Genomic DNA, 23,779 nt, shown 5'->3' with positions numbered 1-23,779 from the left:
CTGCTGCTGGGGAATACTCCATCAACTATTTTTGGGGCAAATGTTAAGGATTCCTTTAAACTTTCAAAATGAAGGTTAGTTTGTAAAAAACTATATATATACATATATATATGTAAAAATGGATATTTGTTTAAGAAAATACCTCAATTCTTTCCCAATTCTGCCTGGTTTTGACATGATTACTATTATATTAAACATATAAAAAGAAAGTTACATAAAATACAATTCCACTGGAACTTCCTAACCTTTCCAGGAGAACTTTTTTTTTTTTGAGAGGGACACTAAGACAAAGGCTTCTTTAGCATCCTAGCTAATTGTTTGCATTTTTAATACTTAAATGATTATTAAAGACCCTGTGCCTCTCTCAAACTCAAGAAGGTAAGATTAAAAGGGTTCTGATACAATCTTTGGGCCAGAAATCTGTTTTCTCTCCAGGTTTGCCATGGAGAACATTGATTTGGGGAGGCTCTGAGGTCAGTGATAGCCAGGTCTTGGTTACATAACATAAGCACAAATAACTAGCCAGGGGTAGGGAGCCTGCAGCCTTGAGGCCCATGGGGCCTTCTAGGTCCTTGGGTGCAGCCTTTTGACTGAGTCCAAGCTTTACAGAACAAATCCTTTTATTAAGGGGATTTGTTCTGTAAAGTTACTAGACTTTGCTAAAGGGCAACAATATCACCTGGTAAAAGTGAGACTACAGCATGCCATACACACACACACACACACACACACACACACATTTACCACAGGCACACCTACATGTAAAAATAAACCTCAGTTTTAACCTCACATAAAAAGAAAACAAATCCTACAGCCTTTTTGACTAATGAGGCTTCTTAAGAGCTACTGAGAAACCAGTTTCTCTTGGGCAGCTAGTTCAAGTATCCAACTCAATTCTAAATAGATTAAAGGAAATCACTAAGCTTTTACTGTGTCAGCTCTCTGATTAAGCACTGTCATATAAGTATGTGATAGATACATTCTAATAGTGATAATCTGGGCACCAGATTTTCCCCCAATTATTTTTGAAGTCTTTTAAAACTATAAAAATTAGAAAGCACATCAGACAATACCACCAATACCACTGGCAAGTAATTACAATGAGACTTGGTTTAACAATATACAAAAACTCCTTTGGCCTTGACTAATAGGCTCCTGGTGACAGCACTTAATTATTGTCATTTCTTGGCATCAGGAAGTAGGCTGCAATAGAGAATCAGGATCGCCTTCTATCCAGCTTTCCAGGCTGTTGATTTTGCAGTTCACAGTATTTTTTTCTCAGAAGAGAGAAAACTTGGAGGCCAAACAATGATAGACTACAGAATGACAACTGGGTCCTAGTGATTTATTTAGGTAGGCAATAATTGTCAGAGCAATGTCAAAATCCATACTAAATTATAAGAATTAAAGCGAAGAGATATGGGTACTCAGTTGAGACCTAACATCTGCTTGACCTATTTAAACAAGGTAACAACAAGAAATGGGAAATCAAACAAAGAAAAACTATCACCATTTCCTGAGGAACATTATTAACTGGTAGAAATCAGTGACCATCAATGAGAAGGCCAAAAGAGCCTAGGCACTGCCTTTGCCAGCAAACACTTGTCCTTCTTGTCAAACAGTGAAATATAGCAGCCACGGACAACATCAGTTTAGAATATAAAGTTGTTTGTTTCATCTTGTAGAGAAAGAAAATGGACGTTTGAAGAGCATCATTCCATAAAGCAGTGAAAGAAAAAGCACATTTACAGACAGATCAGGAAGAGAGAGCAAATCACCCCATGAGGCTGAAACTGGAAGGACAACAGGTGAAAAATTGGAAAAGATGTATCATGATTTTTACAACAAACTTTCCATGTATCAATCAGAGCTACTACCTCTGGATTTTCTAAGTTCCTGATGTTCTGCCCAAGGAAATAGAAGTGGCACTCAAGAATACAAAAATGGGAAGAACAGCTAGACTAAGCATATAGAGAGGAGATCTTATATGTCTGGAGATGAAATTTTGAGGACATGGAGAGAATGATTCTCAAGATATTCTTCAATTGCCCTCAAAACCTGATACAGTTCTAGGGCATCTAACTTTTAAGACCTTCTTGTACCTCATATACTATGGCTGCATATTAAATAAACAGCAACATCACCTCAAGGATTGTCTCTATTCCTTCGGAAGAAACTAGAAAGAGTTCACAGAAAGCAGAAAGCTGACTTCAACCTCAACACCCTATGACAAACCTTACCAGAGCCTCTGTATGTATCTGCTGGAGCTTAGGAGTGAGTGTTTAGGAAGATACCTGGAAGGACAGGCTAGGACAGGAAGTTACAGATACCAAAGCATTGGTAACAAGAACACTATTCCTATTCACAGTCAAAATAATGCAACAGAGATGACTTAGACTCTAATTCATACTCTAAGAGTTTGCTGAATACTCGTCTTCCAGGGTATTACCTTCCTATACTATTCAATTTTTATGCAAATTACAAGTAACATTCTCTTATAAGATAACAGCCACATCAGTTCCAAATGGACACATGACCTAGACATAAAGACTCACATTGTAAACAAATTTGAGCAGCAAGGAAATTATCTTTCAAATATACGGAGAGGTAGAGTTCATAACCAAACGAAGGACAGAGAAGATCACAGAAGACAAAACGGACAAGTTTGATTAGACAAAATTAAAAAGTGTTTGCACAAAGATTAGAAGGGAGACAGATGCCTGGAGGAAAAATATGAGCAATAAATTTCCCTTATAAAGTCTGATATTCAAGATGCATAAGGTGTGTATTCCAATTCATAAGAATAAGAACCATTCCTCAATCAAAGGATATGAGAAGGCAGTTCTCAAAAGAAGAAATCTAAGTTATCTATAGCAATATGAAAAAATGCTCCAAATCACTATCAGAGAAATGTAAACTAAAGCAACTTTTGAGTTTCCACCTCACACTCACGAGACTGGCAAAGTTGACAAAAAAGGAAAATGACAAATGTTTGGAAGGGTTATGTTGTTCCGTTGTTGTTAAGTCATTATTCAGTCATGTCCAACTCTTCATGACCCCATTTGGGTTTTCTTGGCAAAGATACTAGAGTGGTTTATCAGTTCATTTTACAGATGAGGAAAGTGAGGCAAATAGAGTTAAATGACTTGCCCAGAGTCACACAGCTAGTGAAACCGTATTTGAACTCAGGAAGAAGAATTTTCCTGACTCCAGGCCTGGTGCTATATTCACTATGCCACCTAAACATTACAGGCAAACTTTAATGCACTATTGGTGGTGCTGTGAATTGGTTAAGCCATTTTGGAAATCTGGTATTTGGAACAATTTGGAAAAACACTCCCAAAGGTACGTAAGTGTAATTTAGTAACTTTGGAAGCACTGTTCCTTTGACTCAGTAAAACCACTACTAAGCTCATATCCCAAAAAGATCAAATAATGAGGAAAAGAATCCATATCCACTATGTAAGATTTATAGCAGCTCTTCTTTATGACGGCAAAGGACTGGAAATTAAGAGGGTGCTCATCAGCTGCAGAATGGCTGGACAAAAGGTATATGAATGTAATGGAATACTATTGTGTGTCTAAGAAATGATGAAGGGGATGATTTCAGAGAAATCTAAGAAAACTTGTGATAAAAATGAAGGGAGTAGAATCAGAACAATTTATATAATAACAATACCATAAAGACAAACAACTTGGAAAGACTTATGAAATCTGATCAATAAAATGACCAACCATGATGAAGCTTGTTATCTACCTCTGGACAGAGGTGACAGACTCAGGGTACAGATTGAGACTTATTTTTTGGACATGGCTAATGCAGTAATTTGTTTTGACTTTATTTGTTATAAGGTTTCCCTCCCCCTTCTCCTCTCCTTTCTATTTTTCTAAATATGAGGAGGGAAGACAGGAAACCAAATAGATATTTAAGTAAAAAAGTGAAATAAAATATTGGGGGCAGGGTGGAGCAGTGATACTAAAAATAAACGAAGAAACAGAAGTTCACAGATAAACAGGCCGATACTAGAATAGCCATGCTAAATTTGAAATATAGTTTTTTTAAAAAAATAAGATATATAAAGTGAAGATCCATGGTTTCACATAAAATCTTCTTTTTCCATTTTTCTCTGCATGAGGAAAACATTTAAATTTGCTGATGTCTGGCTAGTTCATAATAAAAGTATAACAAAATTCAAATGTGATTTGAATAGTAAATAGTTATCTACTCAAAGAGTAAGCAAATATTTCTTTTGAACAAGGACTTCAATATAACTCACAACTAAGTATTTAAAAAGACAGAGCAGGGAATATTTTGCATGTCATGGTACCACCTCCCTGATGTCATGGTACTCTTCAAGAATGAAGTACAAACAGCAAGTAAGCTACAAATAAGTTGCTGATCTATATCGCTGATAGGAGTTTCTATCTGGAACCTCCAATATAGATGAAATATCAGATCCAAATTAACAAAAATTTTTATAAACAAAATCTCCCTCATTCCTTCCCAATGTTATATTCCATAAATCCAAGTATTTAACACATAACATACAGTGAAAACTTAATGAGCCCCTAAATCTCTAAGTTAAAAGGTGACAAATCCTTGAGATAGGTTAATAAAAAAAATGAGTCCTTTAAATAGGTTAAAAAGTTAATGTTTATTGTGTTTAGCAATTGTAACATGATTGCATAAAAACATCTAATATAAGGTGTATATCAGATGCATATACTAAATGAGGACATTCTGTTTATTTTGACCCACATTGTGTACTCAAGTTTAGACAAACAGAAATACAAAGCAAACATAAACACGAGAGTCAATGACTTCACAAACTGGGAATTCTAGTACCATTCCCAATCCTAAGAGGCCAACTGCTGCTCCAACATCTAAGGAGATTAGAGAGAATATGCCACGGAGGAGGTATTGCACTTAGCTTCAATACCTGGAGACCATACTTCTTCACCTTGGTGGCCTTTTCCCCCTCTGCCAGCTTACCGTCAAAAAGAGCTTCCTAAAACCATGCCTGGGAGAAGCTACCTCTCAATCATATGGGACCATGCTCTTCCATCTTGCTTATTTTCTGCCCTCCACAACACACATACTATCACCCCACTATCACCCCTTCTACCTCTGCAGCTTACTAAGTGCATCTTCTTGGTACAATTAAAGTGACAACACATAAAAATTTGCAACAAATGAAAATATAAGCATAAAAATATATATAATACAGTGATAAGCCAATTTGGCCATTAGATAATCCATTAAGGAGAAAAACATGGAATTGCACAGATTGAAAAACTGAAGCTTTTATATAAAAAAAACACAAGAATTTAAATTCAGACTGTTTTAAAACCACATAATTTATACTAAGAAATTTTAAGCTTTGCATAAGGAAATACTATTTTTTCCATATGAATAAGCACTTAAGATCCACTTCAGAAACTGAAGCTTTTGCAATTGCACCTATTAGCTCAAGCATTTTATTGGAGATACATTTAAATAGACTCTCATATAAAAAAAAAACACAAAACAACTTACTAAACAAAAAAAATAAATCAACTTCATTTTAGTTCATAATACCCTTCCAGCCTAACTTTTAAAATGATGCCTATAAAAATAATTCATATATGGCACAAAAGTGGTCCCAATGAAGATACTTGATCTCTCCTTATTACTCGACTATGTACAGACTCCCACAACATTCCTATTATCCTTTCTCTCAACTAAAAATAAAAATTAAATGCAACATTTGGCAACCCTATACAAACTGTGCTTCTCTTTGCTCTAAAAAACAAAACAACTTACTAAACTAAAAAATAACTTCATTTTTAGTTCATAATACCCTTCCAACCTAAATTTTAAAATGATGCCTATAAAAATAATTCAAATATGGCACAAAAGTGGTCTCAATGAAGATACTCAAACTTTCCTTATCATCCTACTATGGACAAATTTCCTATAACATTCCTATTATCTCTAAACCAAAAATAAAAATAAAAGTAAAACACAAGATTTGGCAATCCTATACAAACTGTGCTTCTCTTTGCTCTAAGTCTTGAATCCGTTTTGGTCTCAGTCTCTGGCAAACTACTGGTTTCACATCAGATGAATGAAGTTCCTTAGGGCTAGCTTTGAGGTGATTTACTCGCTGTCCAGGTGAATCTGAGTTCACAACAAAATTCACAGTATTTTCTTGACCGACACTAATAGGTGCTGTGGTGTAAGTTTCTGGAAAACTTTCCTCATTTCCCTTTACCTTATTGTTGGAAGGTGGCATATAAAATGTCCCTGGTGGGGGCTGCAAAGTTCTCCGTGCCCTGAAAGCAGCAAGAGGATTAGATTCCAAAGAGCTTCCTTCTGTTGCTACTCTTACCACTTGCACTGGTACCATGTCTGGCTGGCTGAGTTGCACGACACTGGATGAAGGGTTATCAGAGATGGAAGACAAAACACAAGTAGCACTACTCTCTGGTTCTCTATTTTCCTGGAGTGTACTGGGCAAAATCACTGTAGTCCTTGTACTTAAATCATATTGTCTAACTTGTTTGTCCCAAGTTTTTGGGTCATAACAACAAAGTCTAGAGGATGAGTTAGGAAAAGATTTTGGTTCAGACATTTCTTCACTGGTTGAACTCCTACCAAATTTGTCTGAATTTAAAGTTCCCATATTTTTGGAATTGTTCTCATTTAAAAAGTTTGGAAGACGGAATCGATCTACTGGCAGACTCACAGGTCTAACGGATGTCTTTATCCTTGGAGATCTCAAGATTACTGGATTACATTTTACATTTGAACGACTGTCAGTTTTAAAATGATCTTCATTCTTGAAGAAGTAGCCTTCAGTCTCATCAAAACCTGAAGACACAGTATTTTCTGAAAGAAGTAATAACTGGATGTTAATTTCCATTTTCACACACTCTAAATGTGGGTACCTTAAGTTATAGGGGCATCTAATTATTCTCATAGAGAGAAGCAAAACTCATAAGGATCTCATAAGCTTATCCCAGCATGGAAAATACATAAGAACAATGAACTTATTATTCTTGTTATGACTCATCTGACAAAATTTACTTTTCTTTGGAAAAATGAACATTTGTAAAGAAAAATATAATGTAGGCTTTCTACTATCATTCTGTTCCAATAAAACACTTGATGCAGAATATACTTTAGTGACACACTACAAGTCCTTACCCCAGACTGTAACTTGCTTAAATTAACCTGCTTGTCAGCTGTACTGAATTCTAACATTAATTTAGCTTTTTTCCCCTTCCTTTTTGCTTAAAAGAGAAATGATGCGATGGAATAATATAAATGACCAATTTCTGGCCAGAAGTGAAGATTTCCAATCACAAATATGTACTAATTAGAGAAAACAACCAGGCATAGCAACAGTAAAATGCTCAAGAGCTCTAGTACCTAGCAACAATGTGGGGCTTTTTCAGAAGTGATAAGAAGAGAACTGTGAAGATGCTGGTGCACTACATCACAATGAATCAGCCTAATTTTCAGTGCCTGGCTGTTTAAACCTCTAAGAGAAGAATTTCTACAAGTAGGAGTCACAGCTTCTAGCAGAAAGGGAAGAAGAGATAGGAAAGGAAGATCATAAAGTAAAGAAGCATCAAACTCCCTACAACAGATCCTGGAATGCAAGAGATAAAGGGTAACAGAGATACTGGCAACAATGACTACATTAAGAACAATGAATTCTCCCCCAAAGTAACATTCCCCATTCATTCCTAACAAAAATGGAATTTAACCCATTGAGTTTAAGAAGAAGCCCTTAAGAAGTTCTACTACTACTGTTACTAACTACTACTAATACTTACAACCCAATTACTACTACTACTACTAATGACTACTATTACTTACTACTACCACTGCTACTACCACCTACCCACCACCACTAGTATTACAGCTGCTACTACCTCCACCACTACCACTAATACTACTACTACCACAACCACCACAACCACCACTATTACTACTACTGCTGTTGCTGCTACTACTGCTACTACTTTTGTTTGGCTGCTCTTAGGGAATTTCTCATCTGGACATACATTTCTTAATAAGAGACACACTCTAAAAATTGGTTTAGTGCTCACCTAGCTCGTCATCATCTTCCTTTTATCCTCACTTCTTCCCTCCATGTCTCCTCCTTTACTTCACACCTCAGCCACAAATAGCAATTGTCCACTTCTCTTATTAGACCCTCTGGCTTTCCCTATATGACCATAATCTATCGCTATTCTACCTTTCTCTATGCTCATCAAATGCCTACTGGACATTTTAAGCGTGATGTCTTGGCAAAATCTCATACTCGACAAATCTAAAACTAAGCTCATCATCTTTTGCCCTAACCCCCCCTTTTCTTTCAAAACATCCCTGTTTCTGTCAAAGGCCCCACCATCCGTCCAGAGTCTCAAGCCTGTGACCTCAGCATCATGTGGGCTCCTCTTCCTCCCCACATGGTGAGCTGCCAAGTCTGGGCTTCTGCTTCCAAACATCTCTTCAATCTCACTCCTTCTCCCTGTTGGCAGCTACCACCTTAGTTCATCCGGACTACTGCCAGAGCCTTCTCACTAGTCTCCCTGATTTTCCCCACTCCAATCTCTCTCCTGAACTGTTACTGTTGCCAAAGTGATTTTCCTTAATTCATGACAGATCTGACCATGTGATTTAACTGCAGGGATTCTCCTTTGCCTGGAGGATCAAATACAGACTCCAGTATTTAGCTATTAAACCCCTTTGGAACCTGGCCTCCACTTAGCTTCCCAGCCTCACCGGACATGACTCTCCCTCTCACACTCATTAGGCAACTGGGGGCAGAGTTACTTGGCCTGGGCAAGTCACTTCACCTCTGTCTGTTACAGTTTCCTGGACTGTAAAATGGGGATAATAATAGCGCCTACCTGCTGGAGTTGTGGTGAGGATCAAATGAAATAGTAATTGTGAAGCACTAGCACAGTACCTGGCACATAGCAGGTGCTACATAAATGCTAGCTATTCTTATTCTTGTTATTACTCTGCTTCAGCCAAACTGTCCTGTTTCTCACTTGGGACACCCAGCTCTGGGACTTCCCAGTGGCTGTCCCTCACAACTAGAAGGTTGTCCGAACTCCTTATGGATTCCACTTCAGAGACATTCTCTTCTTTTAAGATCCAGCTCGGGCGCCATCTTCCACAAGAAACGTTTCCTGACCCCAACTGTTAGTGATCTTGCTCTAACTCCCAAATTTCCTGGTACTTAAGTTCTTGGTCTTCATCTATATTTACTGTTGTATTTATGCTGCACCTCTCTATATCTATCCCCATTAGAATGTAAATTCCATGCATGCAAGGATCTATTTATTCTTTATACAGTTATCCTTTCTACATTGATGCTTTCCCCATTGTGGTTAGGATATAGTTTAGATATGTCGCAGGCTGGCAAAAGAAATTAAACGTGAATTTTTTAGGAAGATGCAGATGACACAGAACCTATGACCAAATGCTTAACCCAAATTTTACAATAGGGTACTTTAAAAATCCCATAAAAGAAAAATAAAAAATTCAGCCTTTTCTGGTTTGAAGGAAGGGCCAAAAAATTTTACACAGATTTCCAGATTGTGGGGATGCTGCGCTCCCAACTCCTGTGACGTGGAAGGAATAACTGCACTTGTATCCCTGGTGCCTCGCACATAAGTGCTTAACAAGTACTTGTTGACTAACAAATTATATAGTCTGTAAGACACAAATATAACAGTAACAATATAGTTATCATTTCTATAGTGGTTTCAGGTTTGGAAAGGATTTTACAAATATCTCATTTGAGCCTTACAATGACCCTGAGAGGTAGTGACTAGGCTTATCCCTATTCTCCCAAAGAGGAAACTGAGGCACAGAGAAGTGAAGTTACTTGCCCAGGGGTCACATAGTTTGTGTCTCAAGTAGGATTTGAACTCAAGACTTACTCACTCCAAGTCCAGAATTCTATGTGGAGGAGAGAAGGGCCACTCTAGCCTGCTCTGGTCATGGCCTGGCTGGAGCCTGTGAGGGTTCTGGGACCCTCAGTGTAGGAAGGACTCAGACTTAAACTTAAGTGCTCCTTGAGCAGAAAGACCAAGATGGTGAAGTGCCTGGCGCCTGTTCCAATGATGATCAGCAGCCATGCCTGAAGATGCTGAGTAGGGAGAATAGAAGACCCTGATCTGCCATTCACTCTCCAAAACCTTCCTGTTCCTGCAGCCACATCTGTCCCATACAGGCAGCCTCTTCTTCCAATCACATATAGTTAGCCCCCTTGGTTACGCTGGTCATTGTCCCTTCCCTGGATGAGTTCAGCAGCTTACTCGTCTATCTCAGCTCTGTCCACTCCACTTTATCCTACCAGGAAAAAGATGATTTTCTACAAGATGGACTGACTATGTCTGCTCCTCTACTCAAAAAACTCTAGTGGCTTCCTATTACTTCTAGGAACAGATCTAGAATCCTTTTTCTGGCAGCAAGAGCTCCTTATAACCTGCCACCTCCCTTTCTACCTTTCCAGTCTTCTTATACATTACTCCCCACCATGAACACTACCATCCTACCATAGTGAGTTTTGCAAATAGTTACTCACTGATCACAGATGCATCAGCTCCTTCTAGTGCATTTTTATGATCATATGATCCCTCAAATGATGTAGCTGTTTCTGAAATTACACTCTCATTATGAGAAAGTGAGATGCCCTATTGATGGAATAGAATAAAAAAAATAGGTTACAAAAGTAAATACACTTATATGGAATGGGTCAAATAGCTGATATTCATTCATGCAAACTCCACAAACTCCACAGGCGTAATTTAATATTCGGCACCACTCACTTGCTTTGAACCAAGACATGAGTTGGGCTTTTGGGGCTCCACGGTGGGGCTTTCAATGGTAGAAGAAGCTGAGAGTGGTTGCATGGAAACATCAAAAATCTTCTCATAATAAGATATAAGGAGCTCCACAAATCGAGCCTGATGAGTGCAGTCCACCAGTGAGGAAAGGGAAACCTTGGCATCTGTTTGCCGAGGCCTGATCAGAGTTGGTCCAAATATTATCCCCAGATTACTGGCCGGCATCTTGTTTTCTTCAGCCTTCTGGACCACCCTGGAGAGGAAAACAGGGGAGATGGGCTGTCAAGTCTGCTAGGCTTTCTTTTTGGCTTAGGAAGTGGTGAAAGATTTGCAATGATGAAGCTGGATTCAGTTATCTTTCTTCACCACCTCTCTAGGTGTCAGTAGGATTCCATACTACCAACTATACACCAGCACAAGATATACATAGTAGGAACTGTGGTAAAGAAGGAGAAGCAATAGTTTTTTCAAGTTATTAGATGAAAAAAAGGTGACCCTAAATCCATGTCCACCAAGATTACTTCTACTGCTCCAGGCTACCCACTAGCAAAACAAAACAAAACAAAAGAAACCACGACACCCAACTCCACATTTGCCCATTTGGATTCACAAGAAAGGAGATATTCTTTAAGGTAAATCTCTTACCTATTAAGATGGCCAATAAGGTACTCAATAGTATTATAGTTTGGTCCTGGAAGTTTTTTTAGAAGAGCTTTGATTTTCTTCAGGACTTTACTTAGTTCAGCACTCTCAGCTTCAGGGCTTGTTGGTTTTGAGTCTTCATTTACATTCTGGCTCTCTTTGGCAAGACCAATAAGCTCATCATAAAGATGAAACAAAAATAAGGGTTCTGGTAACTAAAAGGAATAAAAACATATTAGGAATGCCAGCCTGCACATTACACTATCTATTTTTATCCTGGTCATCATCATATCCTGTTTAATCTAGCATTTTTCTTTAAAGAGATTAAAGCCTTAGAACACTAGACCAGCTTCTGCTTCAACCCTAGTTCATTCAACAAGCATTTAATAAACACCTAAGTAATTGGCAAAGTATTGGGTTAGATGCTGTGGGGATAAAAAATAAAGCTTGGATCTCTCGATGCTTCTCTACTCAGGGTATTCAGGGAGGGGCAAGAGAGTAACTAATATGGCTTCACAAAGGACTATAATATATGGGAGAATGTGCTAAGTGAAGAGGGCAAAAGGCTATGAGAGGTAGGCTGGCAGTGGGAAACTGAAGGTACTTGCAGCTAGAGGAATCTCGGGTGTCACCTAAATGACCTGCCTTGAAAGACAGGTTGGATCTGGATAAATCCACTGCACCCTAATTGGCTGATTTTGGTTTATGACATGACTTTATCTTACTAGTGTATAAGGAGGGGAAAAGAAGACTACAGAGCCTTACTGTGTATAAGCTGAAAAATGAGAGTGAGAGAACAGTCTTTCCAAAGGGAACACTAAGCGAACATACTGGGAGGCAGAGGATCAGGGTACACATCCTGGCCCTGCAACTAACTAGCTCTGGGACACATCTTATTTAGCCAATTGAGAAACAAAACTCCAATTCCACAGGAGACAGTCAAAAGAAAAACTCCCCTCAAAACATCATTATTCATCTCACGAATGAAATGTTCTTCCACCTACTGACCCATGGGCATTTTGAGCACTGTGGATTCTCTGGTTCAATAGTAAGAATTACAGTGAAATTCTGGTTCTCTGATGCTCCAAGTATTGCAGATAATGTAGCTCTTCTGCCTCTTTCAAATACTCAGTGTAGCTCCCTCACTGAACTGTTAACTCCTTCTGGGGCAACTGCCCTGGTTACTTTTAAAGATCAAAGGATGTGGGAGGGGGAATGAGGGAATATGTATTTACAGAGCACCTACTATATGCCAGGAACTGTTCTAAAGTCTTCTCACAAATAAGATCTCATTTGATACTCACAACAACTCTGGGCAGTAGGTGCTATTATTATTTCCATCTTACAGTTGAAGAAACTGAGGCAGGAAGAGATTAAGTGGTTTGACCAGGGTCACACAACTAAGTGTCTGAGGCCAGATTCAAATTAGATCTTCCTGACAGCAGGCCCAAGCCTTCTATCCACTGTACTGCCAGCTGCATCTAAGCACCTTATAAGAACCTTATAAATTATTTAGTCTAAGCCCCTCAGTTTGCTAAGGAGGAAACTGAAGCCAATTAAGGTAAAATGATTTGGCTATGGTCCCAGTCAGAGAAAGAAGTAGAGGCAGAATATGATTCCAGGTCCTCTGGGGTCTTCTTCAAGTTTGCGAGGAAATCTGATATCGTTCACTCCTAGTTGCTGGAGGTTCTTGTTAATTCCCGGTTACTTTTAACTGGAGTTGATGAGAGGAGCTGGTGACTTTCAAGTGCTCAAAGGAACTTCATATTATAGACAATATACTGTACCAGCAAAAAGTGATTCTAGGGCTAAACAGTTATCGTAAGGAATGATTAAAGAATAGATTCCCTCATAATAAAGACAGTCAGAGATTCTTGTTTCAATTTGAAGTAAATTTCAAGTGGAGATTCTTTACCTTACGAAGATATAACTTAAGAACATTGCTGATATCATGTTCACAGAGTTCTGACAATTCTACTAAATCTTTTCCATTTTCAAAGGCCTGGCAGAGTTTTTCGACTCTTAATTTAACGCCATTCATCCGATAGATGCCCTTAAAAGAGAAGGAAAGAGTAAGTATAAAAAAAAAAAAAAGTTTCCTTTGGTACAAGAATTTCAATACGATGATTTCACCAAGAAATAAATATTTCAGATTGACATTCCAGAAAATATTAAGTGGTTTAAACTTACATAAGATACTATTTCTTAGAAAACTAAATATTGGTTACATAATATTTGAACGACGGTTTTCTCTAACAAAATCTATTCAATGCTTACTAAAACAAAATCTGTTACGGTTTAAAATTTTAAATAACCAAAGTTAAAATATACCTTCACATGCAAGGCTCTCTTTTCAATTTCTGATATACATTTTTTAATGATGAAAGGGATACCATCAGGAGCATTTTTAGCAGCCAGAGCAAATTCTCCACCAAATAGATGTAATTTGCCATGAAGTCTCTGGTGCCCACATTGGATGGTTAACGTTTCCAAACACGTTTTATGGCACACAAGGGAGCACTACAAGAAAGGAGATTCTGTAGAGTGATTTATTAGAGCCATATAAAATATTAACAACAAATGCAGAAATAAAACCTAAATGATCTACAAACATCAAATTACCTGTGGGGTCTTTGTTCAATAACCAAAGAGCAGACTTGGTGCAGGTACTTAATCATATAAATTTGACATTCTTATTGTAGGGATCAGAAATGGATTAAGGGATAAGGAAACCCCCTCTGCTGAAGCAGGCCAGCCCCATCTCAGAAAGAGCTTTTTCCAAGTACTTACTGAGAGACTAAGTAACATACTCAGGGTCACACAGCCAGTGTCAGTGATGCGCAGGTAAGGGGTGAAGGTACAGGTGTGGGAGTGTCTCAAGGCAAGTTGAAGTCATTTGGGGAGACTTTACCTTTTCTTGGATTTTTAAGTAATGTCACAGGCAAGACAAGGACCCAAGTGACCACTGGCAGGACTCCAGGTTGTGGCTTTTGATGCCATACCACAATACAAAAAGCAGCTGCTGTTAAATGGAAAGATGTCTGCAAAGGGCTCCCTGGAGGAAGCCACACAAATAGCATGGGGAGAGGAGAGCAGAGCGGAGAGGAATGGACCAATTCTACCTTCCTGCCCAGCCAGCCTGGACGATCAGGACAAGTAACCAAGACCTTGTGCCTCTCAATCTTGTCTAGCAATAGCACCCTGTCAAAACTGTGACAATATAATTCATCTGCCACCCACCACGACTACCATGGCTAACCAGTTCCACCATGTTATTCTTCCTATCCCTGGTATTACTAACTCATGATGCCCAACCTCCTCTAATCTACCACGCCCCATCCCAATCTCCCTCTGCCTCCTTCCTGCAGGCTTTCTGTTCAACAGAGAATAAACTTCACTTCATTTTCATCCCTCTTCTCATACTCCTTCTATCCACTGGCTCCAAAATCTAGCTCCCTCCAGGAGATATTATATCCTTGGCCACCCTCTCCAGCACTGGTTGTTACCTGCCTGACCCACTGGTTCTTTAGAGGGCATTAGAATACTCCATGCTCCCCACTGATGCTTTTAGACTTTCTCCTTCCTACCATCACTAAAGTAACCTTTGCTCTTTTGAAATTCATTGCATTAATATGTTCTATCTATCCTTTTCAAATCACAATGGCTATTCTGTACATCTTCCCAAGGTGCTCAGTGCCTGAATCTTCTGCTCCCCCATTCCTGCCCTTAAGCTGGGGCACTTCAATGTCCCTCTTGATGCTCTCTCAAACTTTCTAGCCTCTCAATGCCTAAATTTCCTAATCAGCTACTCATTTACTCCATTCTAGCTACACCTAAGGATGGCTACACACCAGATCTTACCATTATTCATCAGGGTCCTAACTCCTTAACCCCAAACTCAAGATATCCCTCAATCTGACCAAAGCTTCCTATCATTCCATCTCTCCCTGTGCCTTACCACTCCTAAACTCATTCTTCAGAGCCCTGAAAAGCTCCAAATCCCTCTACTTCCGCGCATTTTCTTAAGCAATTAATTACTTATCCCAATCAATTGCACATTGTACCGTCATCTATTCTTGAATCTCTCACTGCTTTGGTCCTACTGCTAAACACCAATCCGAGATTACTCTGGCCATCCATCCCCATTAATACTCCCAAGGTATTGACAATCTGAGGGATCCTTCATGTGCCATGAAGGAAGACATGCTGACCAAGTACACTATAAATTCATATTATCCAACTTCAACTTGGGCCTTACTTCAGGCAAGGCAAATTCTTTTAACCTGCTTAAACTGGTTCCTTATCTCACCCCCCAAAGAATCTATTCCAAATATATTCTTACTTCCTCAACTCTCCTATACACCATCTTGTTCTCTCAGCTTAAAGACCTTGCCTCTTGTTTTACTGAGAAAACTAAGATTACAGGCCATTAACTCCTCTTTCTCTTCAGCTCAAAGCTCTTTTACACCATTCTCCAGTTTCTGCTGAGGCAGCTTTTCTCCTTGACAATGCTAACCCCTCTATACATACCCATGATCCAGTTTATCCCGTATACTCTAGCAGATCACCTTGTCAATCATTCTTCACCTCTCCCTACTTCAACCTCTCTATCGACTATCTCTATCCTTTCCTACTGCTTTTGAACACACCGAGGTCTCCCTCCAGCCTTAAAAAAAAAAAAAAAAAATCACACACCTGACCCTGTTATCCCTTCAAGTTAGTCCTTGAAAAAAGTTATCGACCACTCATTGCTTTCTTTTCCTCATCCTCTCATTTACTCAATCATCTGCAATCTAGTTTCTCAACTCATCACTTAACTGAAAATTCTTCTTTCCAAAGTTAGCACTGATCTCTTTACTGCCAAGCTTGATGATCTTTTCTTAGTTCTAATCCTTCTTGACCTCTCTGTTACATTTGACACTATCTATTAACCATTTTCTCATTCCTGGGTATTCATTCTTTCTCCTCTGTGACATTACTCTCTCCTGGTTCTCCTACCACCTTTCTGAATATTCCTTCTCAAACTCCTTTGCAGAATCACTATTCATATTACATCCCTCAATCGTGAGTCCTCCCAAGGCTACATCCAGGATCCTCTTCATTTCCTCCTATACTTTCTTGGTAACCTTATTGTCTTCCATGGGTTTAACCATCCATGAAAATGACTTCCAAATCTATATATCTAGCCTGAGTCTCTCCTGAACTTTAGTCTCACAGCACCAAATACTGGTTGGATATTTTAAACTGAATGTGTGGGAGACACAATCTCAAATTGGATGGCCTGTAAAAATTTTAAACATGTGTGAAACAGAACTTATTCTCCTTGTCCTAATCCTCACTATTTTCCTAACTTCCCTATTATTAACTTCCTAGTCACCCAGGTTTACAACTTAGGTGTTGACTCACATCTTCACTCTCACCCTCTATATCCAATCAGTTGTCACGTGTTGTCATTTTCTACCTTCATAACATTTCCCCTACATGTCTCCTTTCCTATGCTGACACTTTCACCACCTTGGTGCAGGTCCTCATCACCTAATGCTTGGGATTATTACAATAGACTTCTGGTTGGTTGTCCTGACTCATCTCTTCCCAATCCAGTCCATCTTCCACTCAGCTTCCAAAATGATCTTAAAGCCCAGGTCTGACCATGTCATCTCCCTGTTACCTCCAGAATCAAATATGAAATCCTTAGTCCTTTTAAAGGACTTCATAACCTGCTCCCCTCTTGTCTTTCCAGTCTTCTCTCACCTTACTCTCTTCACTTACTCTGCCATCCTATGACTCTGGCCTCTTTTGTCTTCCTTACACATGACACTCCATCAACCCTCTCCCTCCTCATCTCTCCCTCCTAGTCCTCTGGTTTCCTTCAAATCTCAGCTAAAGATGCACCTTCTGCCAAGAAGTTTTTCCCAGTGCTCCTCAATCTCAGCACCTTCCCTCTGAGACAACCCTCACTCACCTGTATAGATCTTACCTGTATGGTTTACGTGGTGACTCACTGCTCCCCCATCCCAACCCCCACTCCATTATCCACTGTGAGCTCCTTGAGTACAAGGACTATCTTTTGCCTTTCTTTGTGTCACTAACATTTAGCACAGTGCCTGGCACAAAGCACAAGCTTAATAAATGTTTGTTGACCAACAGACTAAACTGGAAGTCTAATGGGAAGAATGCTAGAAATCTGAGTTTGCCTCCTCTTCCCCCTACTAAAGTCCTCTGACTTCTGTGGCACAGTGGATAGTGTGTCAGGCCTGGAGTCAGGAAGACTCACCTTTCTGAGTTCAAATCTGGCTTCAGACACTTAAATAGCTGTGTGACCCTAGGCAAGTCACTTAATCCTGTTTGCCTCAGTTTCCTCATCCATAAAACGAGCGAGAGAAAAAAATGACCAACTCTTCTAGTATTTTTGCCAAGAAAACCCCAAAAGGGGTTCATGAAGAGTCAAACATGACTGAGGCGACTGAACAACAACAGAAAAAAACATAAGGAAATGAGCGGTTTGGAATGATTTGGGAAACAATGCATTACTTTCAAAGATTCCAAACATCTTCCTAAAACAAAGGCTCATCTTCCTAATAGCAGAGTTTCCCCACAACATAAGGAGTAACAACCCACTCTCTGAGAGATCATGCAAAGGGCAATGGAGAGATGCACAAAAGGTATTGAGGGACACTAGCGCTATTTCAATGAATTACGTGCATTTAGTGAGTAAAGGATCTATCTTATCAGGGACAGAAAAGGAGGTGAGTTAGCAAGAGTGGAGAGAAGAGACAAAAGCCCTTGTGCTACCTATCAAGAAATCAGGAGGAGGGAGACACATGAGAAGAGAGACAATAATCACATAGAATGAGAAGGGGAAAGAATTATAATCCAAACCAGTGGAGAGAGAACCCACATCAGTGAGATCATGGACCCAACCCACTGAAATATCAAAGTGTTTTTGTATTACTCCGTAATTATTCAGTTTAGATATTCAGCCCTTCAATTATTAACGGAGTACTGACTATGAAAAACAGTAAATTATTATAGTACATCTTTAAAAACATTTTAAAAAACAACAAGAAGTTGCATTATTTTCTGTTATTTCTTACCTCCATACACTCTGCCCCAGGGAATATAACTAAGGTGTCACATTCCTTACATTTGGATGGCGTTCTTAGCTTCCGAAACTTATGGCTAAGAGCAGCTTTTGATTTGATGACATTTCTAAATGGTCCCGGAGAACTAATTTCAGCTAGATGCTCACTTGAGGCTTGAAAGAAAAATTAAATGATTGATTAATATTTCTAGGGAGATATTATTTGACTTTAAAATATGCTCATTGGCCAAAATTTATCTTTAAAAAAAATGATGGTAATACAACATGCAATTAACTTAGACTGGCAATAGAAGACATTAAAGCAAGCAACAAAATTATTTTCCTTACAAGTACATTTGCAAAGGTATTTCTAATTTTTATAATGTGAGGCCAGTTTCCTATGCTATTTTTAAAAAATATTTCATTAAACTACAATTATGTTGATCTTAAAGCAATATTTATCAAAGTATTGGTCAGAAGCATATGATAAGTCTTAAGGAACTTAACAATGATCTTAATCTCTTGGCACTTTTCAATACTTGTGACAAAGTAGCATGTTTATAATATCATCCGATAGATTTGCACCCCCCCCAAAACTTTTTTTAATCACCACACCAACCTAAGACTTTTAAGATAAAATCAACTAAAAGACTAAAAATTTTATCAGGAATTTATTCCTACTGATTCACCTTATGCTCTTCAGATCAACATATGCATCAACTTCCTCATTTGCACATTGAGTCCTACTCTTAATTAACACAGGCTTTCCAAGAGGACACCAATCATTTCTTCTCAGTTTAATTATAATATGGTAGTGTATCTTTTCCTTCTCTGTTTCAGTTTAAGGCATGTGCCTATTCTTATCCTTAAAAAAGGCAAGCTGAGCTCCTTCAGGCAAAGGTCATGGTGTCACCATCATCATTAACATCAACATCATCATCATCATCTTCATCATCATTAAACCAAAGATCTAATGTAGTCCCAATCAGACAGGCTCATTAACTTATTTTTGGGATAGGAAATTTCCTACTGATATGACTGTACAAACCTAGAAACAGAAATTATTTTGGAGTCAGAGTACATAGGGTCAAATCCTACCTCTGTTAATACTGTGTTGTCTTATGTAAGATCCTTCTCCCCTCTATTGGCCTTAGTTTCCTTACCATTCGATTAGATGATGTCTAAGGTCCTTTCTGTCTCTACTAACTCTGAATGCTCTAGAAATATCTAAAACATCTTCTTAGATTGATTTTTGGTCCTCAGGCTTGTAATATAATGTGCTTAATCAAATGAACAGATGTGAGATAAACTTGGTCACCAAGATGACTACTTTCCTGGAATGTTCTTTAATTTTCATATCTGATTAGTTTCCCTACCAAGAATTACACTTCCCTGATGCAGAGTTTTGAACTGTATCCCCTGAATAGGACTGCTTTAACTGTTAAGTGCTATGCATTATTAGTCTAATGAAAACAGAATTTTTGATCCATCATTATGTCTCTGTCCCTGACATCATGCAATAATTATTTCTGAAAAATATTCTTAGAGCTAACACATTTGTCAAATCACATTTGGGGTCTAATTATTTGTATTATCTTAAAAGCATCATGTCTGGTGAAGGGCAGTGTGTGAGGGTAATGAAAAGTCCCCAAGATCAGGAATAAATAAACCTAGCTCTATCACTTACCAGGTGTGTGACCTTGGGAAAGTCACAGTTTCACCGAGTGTTAAGCCTCCTCACCTCTAAAATGTGGATAATGTTCTATATACTATCTACAACTAATAGGGATGCTCTGAGGAAAACTTTCTCTAAAGTGTAAAATGCCTTTGCAAATGTGAACTATAAAAATTATTAATATTTGGCATAAATAGCCAAAGAAATACAACTTTCATATTAAGATTTCAAGTCTTATTCATTACTATACACTACAGCTATAATTCATATAACTAAAATTGGATCAAATAAAGTACAATGTACAATACCAATCTCAGAAGGAGAAGGTGGCTCTCTTTCATTTAGCTCATCAGCAGATGACATAGTCCCCATTGATGGTGTTCGAGGAAGGTGACGTTTAAACGCTCCTACACAAAGACAGACCTAGTAAAACTTCTTGTGTATGCAATTACAGAGATTTTTCATTTGAACAATAAGGATTTCATTTTATAAAGGACAATTTATGTTGAATTTTAGAGGGTGTGTGTGTGTGTGTGTGTGTGTGTGTGTGTGTGTGTGTGTGTGACATAACGACTAGAGTTCTGGACTTGGAACTAGGAAGAACTGGTTTGAGTTTTGCCTCTGACCAGCTATGTAGTCATAGGCAAGGTAACCTCTCCATTTCCTCATCTGTAAATTGGGATACACCTATACCATCTACCTCAAAGAGCTTTTGTGAAGATCAAATGCCATTATATACACAGAAGGCATTTTGCAGAATGTAAAATGGGTTATTTAAATATCAGTAACTAATGTGTGTGTGTGTGTGTGTGTATTGCACTAAAGTCGGCCTACTCTGGTGCCTTCTCATGTTATGGTTCTTGCAGGCCAAGCCAGTGTTTCAAATCAGGAAGGCCTGGGGACAGACTCCAGACCAGAGACCAAGGGCTGCATCGCTAGGTGAGTTGCATAGTGATGAAATTTTTTAGCCAACGAACCTCTAGAAAAGCCACCATTAAGTTAGAAAAGTTACAGTGTACATCTACATCAGTGGAGGGAGTAGTACACTGATCAAACAACAAATTAAGTATGCATAAACACATGTGAACACAGCACACACAGAGTCTCACAGGCTACAATATTCTACTAGTTTCAACATAAAAGATTTGCTTCCACTCCCCAACTTCAATACAGACAATTCTCAAACTAACAGTAGGTTATATTGTAAAAAAAAAAAAGAAAAAAAAAGGTGTTATGATTAAATTAGAAACAAGGTAAAAGTCTATCAATCGGAAAATGACTAAAATAAACTATGATATATGAATATAATAAACTGTGACAAGGTCCCCTTCTCCCTTTTAACTGATTCCACCCCCCTACCCCCATCCCACCTAGCTCCTCTCCACCCTGGAATTGCAACCCAGAATTGTAAATGGGCAACAAAATCGCCAATTAGCACCAGCTGCACCCAATGCCAGCAAAGGGTCCCCTTGTAATCACTTTCTGACCAGCTGACCCTTTACTTTCTCTGGGCTGAGATCTCCTTAAGCTGCTGCTACAGCCATTATTACTGCCACCATTCTGCTGCTTCATAATTTGATGTGAGGCGATATTTTTAAACTGTTTGGAGAGGAATGCTGAGACAGTTCAGCCGCGTTGCTTCTAATCCACCATCTTGGCTCTACCCCCTTTCTCAGTATGACCATTTTAAATGGAGCACTGGTGTTTGGTGGGTGTTAAACTTATATTCCAACCCCTATGTCCTGGTCCCTACGCCATCAGAATGGACTATAGCAAAGAAACACACAATTGATGGTGGCCTTTGGATTGTCACATTGAATACATCATGGAAATGTGAAAAGCACTAAGGTTCCTTACTAAAAGAGGCTGAAGCAGTTTTACCAGGAAAATGTGGAAGGTAATTAATTCCTAGAAATTACTCACATATGTCTTATGAAGCTCAATTACACAAGTACTTGCACAGATAACTTAAGCTTTGCTTCCAGCACTTTCTGACCAAAGGAGGACTACAGCACTACCACTCCCCCAGAATTCAGAGTCGCTAAAAAGGGAAGGGGAAGGGCCAGGGATACTGACAGAGGCAAACACAAAAACCAACCTAAAAGAGCAAGGGATGGTTCAGGAAGGAAGGAAGGGTAGGGGTGTGGATCAGATGTCACCTGAGTCTCATGGGTACAGATTTCTATCTGGGAGTTCCTTACAAAAATCTTATATATACAAACTGTGACATCAGAGAAAAAAGTTAGGACATCTTAGAAACATTTCAGGCAGAGAAATAAGAGCACTAGACATAAGTTAGAGTTTGGGATAAAAAATATCAACGAAAATCAATAAAATTCACTTTTAAATCTTTTAAATTTTATCACTATTTGTAACTCTCCAACAGTACCAGAGTTAAAAAAAAAATCATATACCTGGACTGCCAGAAGGTGAATCCATGGACCTTGATTCACTGCTTCCTCCAGCACTCTCTGTATCACTGTACATTCCACCACCTTGGTTAACGAGTGACCATGATCTGCAAGGGGGTGGCCCTCTGGGAAAAAAAAATATAAGAACAAACATAGCCTGTCAATGGAGGGAAAATTCTATTATTTATTTTATATTCAATATTCCAAAAGCACATTAATTTCATAATGCAGTATTTATACGGTTGAATTTCAAAAAATAACTTTAAATCAGAACTCACATTAAGAGTATAATGTGGCTTAAGTGCTATAGAAATCCAAAAAAATTATACTACCACCACAATCTGATACCACTACATCTTTTAATTTCTTTCATATTATTCCTTTCCTCCTATACTGGCTATGATCCAGTCAATCTAAACCACTCTCTGTCTTCTTCCTTCTGTCCCTAAGCAGTCCTCTGACCTCTCTGGAATGGCCTTCCTCCTCTTCTTCCCCTATTGAACAATACTACCCCCATCCTCAAGGGTTCATCTTCAGTACTACCTTCTTGATGAAAATTCCCTAATCCCTTCTTAGACCTGACATACAGGCTGCTTTGCAATTCTCTAATGCACTTTCTATGTAATAGTGTGCACCACCATCATATATCTTACTATCCTATTCATCTTATGAAGGCAGGAAGCATGTCTTATATATCAACTGTGAATATCCCAAAGTATCTGGGTATCTCTGCATAAAGCTGAGAGCGCTCCGCAAATATTTACTGAATCAACAGAAGTACCATATAAAAATTTTAAAGAACATACAATTATGATTGGTTAAACATATAAGCGCCCATTTAATACTTAACAAATCCAATGAGCTAAACTATATCCAAATTTTTCTACTAATTTTCCAGAAACTCAAAAGTGATTAGGTCTAAGGTTCTTAGTTTCCCCTTCTTAGAAATGTTTTTGAATTAAACAAAATCAGTTCAAAATTAATGGCAGCCCTTTATTTTTACCTGTATGGAGGAAAAATAAATCCCTTTCAACACATAATCTATTACTTTCAACACACGCATTATTTCCAAAAAGGAGAGACAAAAAAGATCCTATTTTGAAGCTCGTGTCA

At 38.5% G+C, this 23,779-nt stretch overlaps 1 protein-coding gene across 1 annotated transcript in view; it reads right to left on the bottom strand.

The window, feature by feature from the left end:
* Positions 1–4,645: 4,645 nt before the first annotated feature.
* Positions 4,646–23,779, bottom strand: part of ARHGAP29 (Rho GTPase activating protein 29) — a 75,203-nt gene continuing 56,069 nt past the window's right edge. Inside the window, exons 14-22 of the mRNA XM_027862620.1 lie at positions 22,670–22,791; positions 20,564–20,662; positions 18,594–18,754; positions 13,831–14,019; positions 13,415–13,552; positions 11,503–11,714; positions 10,840–11,110; positions 10,596–10,704; positions 4,646–6,871 (exon numbers count right to left, since the gene is read on the bottom strand). Of these exons, the coding sequence (XP_027718421.1) occupies positions 6,021–6,871; positions 10,596–10,704; positions 10,840–11,110; positions 11,503–11,714; positions 13,415–13,552; positions 13,831–14,019; positions 18,594–18,754; positions 20,564–20,662; positions 22,670–22,791 (2,152 nt within the window). The 3' untranslated portion in view covers positions 4,646–6,020. The remainder of the gene's footprint in view (positions 6,872–10,595; positions 10,705–10,839; positions 11,111–11,502; positions 11,715–13,414; positions 13,553–13,830; positions 14,020–18,593; positions 18,755–20,563; positions 20,663–22,669; positions 22,792–23,779) is intronic.

Source organism: Vombatus ursinus, unplaced genomic scaffold (assembly GCF_900497805.2).
Source record: "Vombatus ursinus unplaced genomic scaffold, bare-nosed wombat genome assembly UNPS02014769.1, whole genome shotgun sequence".
Taxonomy (NCBI): Eukaryota; Metazoa; Chordata; class Mammalia; order Diprotodontia; family Vombatidae; genus Vombatus; species Vombatus ursinus.
This window is presented reverse-complemented; position numbering and strand designations above follow the sequence as displayed.